This window comes from Acanthisitta chloris, unplaced genomic scaffold (assembly GCF_000695815.1).
Source record: "Acanthisitta chloris isolate BGI_N310 unplaced genomic scaffold, ASM69581v1 scaffold4122, whole genome shotgun sequence".
Classification (NCBI taxonomy): domain Eukaryota; kingdom Metazoa; phylum Chordata; class Aves; order Passeriformes; family Acanthisittidae; genus Acanthisitta; species Acanthisitta chloris.
This window is the reverse complement of record NW_008659728.1, coordinates 1-2,144: the sequence shown is the minus strand read 5'-3', so window position 1 is coordinate 2,144 and position 2,144 is coordinate 1. Positions and strand designations below refer to the sequence as shown.

At 57.2% G+C, this 2,144-nt stretch overlaps 1 protein-coding gene across 1 annotated transcript in view; it reads right to left on the bottom strand.

Annotated features, from left to right (window-relative positions):
• The window catches only part of CD74 (CD74 molecule, major histocompatibility complex, class II invariant chain), a gene marked incomplete at its 5' end in the record, with an annotated part of 2,095 nt that extends 88 nt beyond the window's left edge, over positions 1-2,007 (bottom strand). Inside the window, 6 exons of the mRNA XM_009069495.1 lie at positions 338-535; positions 905-995; positions 1,231-1,326; positions 1,506-1,562; positions 1,646-1,740; positions 1,832-2,007. Coding sequence (XP_009067743.1) covers positions 338-535; positions 905-995; positions 1,231-1,326; positions 1,506-1,562; positions 1,646-1,740; positions 1,832-2,007 — 713 coding nt within the window. The remainder of the gene's footprint in view (positions 1-337; positions 536-904; positions 996-1,230; positions 1,327-1,505; positions 1,563-1,645; positions 1,741-1,831) is intronic.
• Positions 2,008-2,144: the final 137 nt, after the last annotated feature.

Below are 2,144 nucleotides of genomic sequence, written 5' to 3'. Positions count from 1 at the left end.
GGAGTGCCTGCAGAGAGGGAAAGATGGGTGTGAGTGCTGGACACTGGGGCTGCTCCATCACCCCCACCCCTCCGAGGGCAGCAGGGGAGAGTCTGCACCCACCACTGAGCTGTGCACTGGGGGCAAGGAGGGCTCATGAAAATCCCTGACTGCACACCTCAGCTCCAGCTGCAGCTACCTAGGGAGGGCTGTGGTTTTTAGGGTCCCCTCCAGCTGTAACATGCTGGCACTAAAGAGCTGAGGGTGCTGCCTACAATCTGGACCCCCTCCTCTCCTAGCTCTCCTCCCTAATCACAAGCAGTCCATGCACACTGCTCATTTCCTCTCCTTCCCCTCCCTGGTGACCTACCAGGGCAGTCCAGCTTTTTCCGAGTAGCAGTGCCCTCGATCTTGGTGCCGTTTTTGTAGCAGCACCAGCAGAAGCCAGTGGAGAAATGACACTGCTTGGGCAGGTAGTCACCATTCTCATCGCACTGTGGGCGGAACTGGCCCGGAACACCCCCAAAACTGGCCTCAGCCTGGCACTTAGTTAGCACTAGGGCAATAGAAATAAAGCAGAGACTCCATCAGCCCCCAGACCCTTTGGCAGCCTCAGCAGGAGATTATATCCAGTTACACTAAACTTAAAGGTGAACAAACCCCAGCCCAATGACCTTTCTGAAGCTCTTGGGCTAGCCAGGGATGGAGGATTTGGGGTGGTGCTCCAGCTGTTCAGCTCATCCCAAATGCCATGCAGACTGTGGGCAGACATGCTCTGTGATGTCCCAAAGGCCACTAAGCAGAGGCTCCCCTTGGAACAAATAGGTCCATGACCAGAAGGAGGGCTCCTTTGAGATGCCCCATGCCAACACCTCCCAGGGGCCAGCCCTGACCCTTCCCAGGTCAGCAGTCCCATCCCTGATACCTTTCTCCGCTGGGATTGCCTTGCGCTCCTCCGACTTGGGGTTCTTAGCCATCTCAAACAGCAGCCACTTGTGCATCCAGGACTCAAAGGACTGCAATGAGGGGAACCAGCACATTAATGGGCATGGGGGGCTGCACCCCAGGAGAGCCATGCCATATGCTCTAGCTTGGTCAAGAAAGGTGGTGAGCACCATCCACTTCCCTGGGGTGGGAGCAGCCCAAGCCTGGCTCAAGCAGGACTGTGTTTTTCCAGGTGGGGACATTCCAGGCTCTCCCCAAAACAGGGTACTTCTAGACAGGGATAGTAAGATGGCAACAAGCACTGACCTTCCAGTCTGCATGACTCATGGTATTCTTCAGCCTCTTCAGGTTGTCCATCAGGTTTTCCTTCAGCTCTGGGAACATCTTTCCAGGGTCTGCTTGCTGCAGAGCAACCACCATGGTGAGATAGGGCAAAGAAGAGTGGGGGTGGGAGCTTTGCTGATGTCAGCCAGACAGATGCTGCAGGAGGTCAGGAGCTTCCACAAGCTCTGAGCACCCCAAGGGACCCCAGACCAGTGCAGGAGCAGCTGCAGGGTAGTTGGGGGAGCAGGGGACCTTACCAGCAGCAGGTGCTTCACTTGATCCTCAGTTTTGTTGCTAGCAGGCTTGGTCAAGGCCTTGAAAGAAAGGGCAAAGGGACAGTGTGAGCATGGCAGCAAGTCCTGAGGGCAGCAGACAGTGCCAAGCAGTGGTGGACCACTCTTACCGGAAGGTCTGCAAGAGGGGCAGCAGGCATGACCCTTATGGCCAGGGGGGTGTGCACCATGGCCATGTTCTTCTTCACTGGCTTGGCACCTGCCAAGAAAGGAGCAGTGTGAGGGGCACCAACCTGTCCCCCCTCCCTGCCCACCCTCCCACCACACTGGTGCCCATGGGGGCTACTGACTGGCAGGCAGCTTGCGCTGCAGAGCCTCCAGCTGCAGGGTCTGCGAGGTCTTGGTCAGCTTGCTGATCTGCCCACTCTGCTGGTACACGAAGTAGATGGTGACAGCCTGGCCAGCAATCAGCAGGGCCACCAGGATGGAGAGTGTGGAGAAGGCAGCTTTGCGTCCCAGCGCAGACCTGCGGGGCACAAACAGGGAGCTCAGCCACTAGCAGCAGAGGATGCTCTGCCCCCCTTCCTGGGGGGTTTGCAGCCAGACAAATGCAAATTTCCCTATCAAAGCGTGCAGAAGTGAAATGTCAGCGTGAAGGTCACC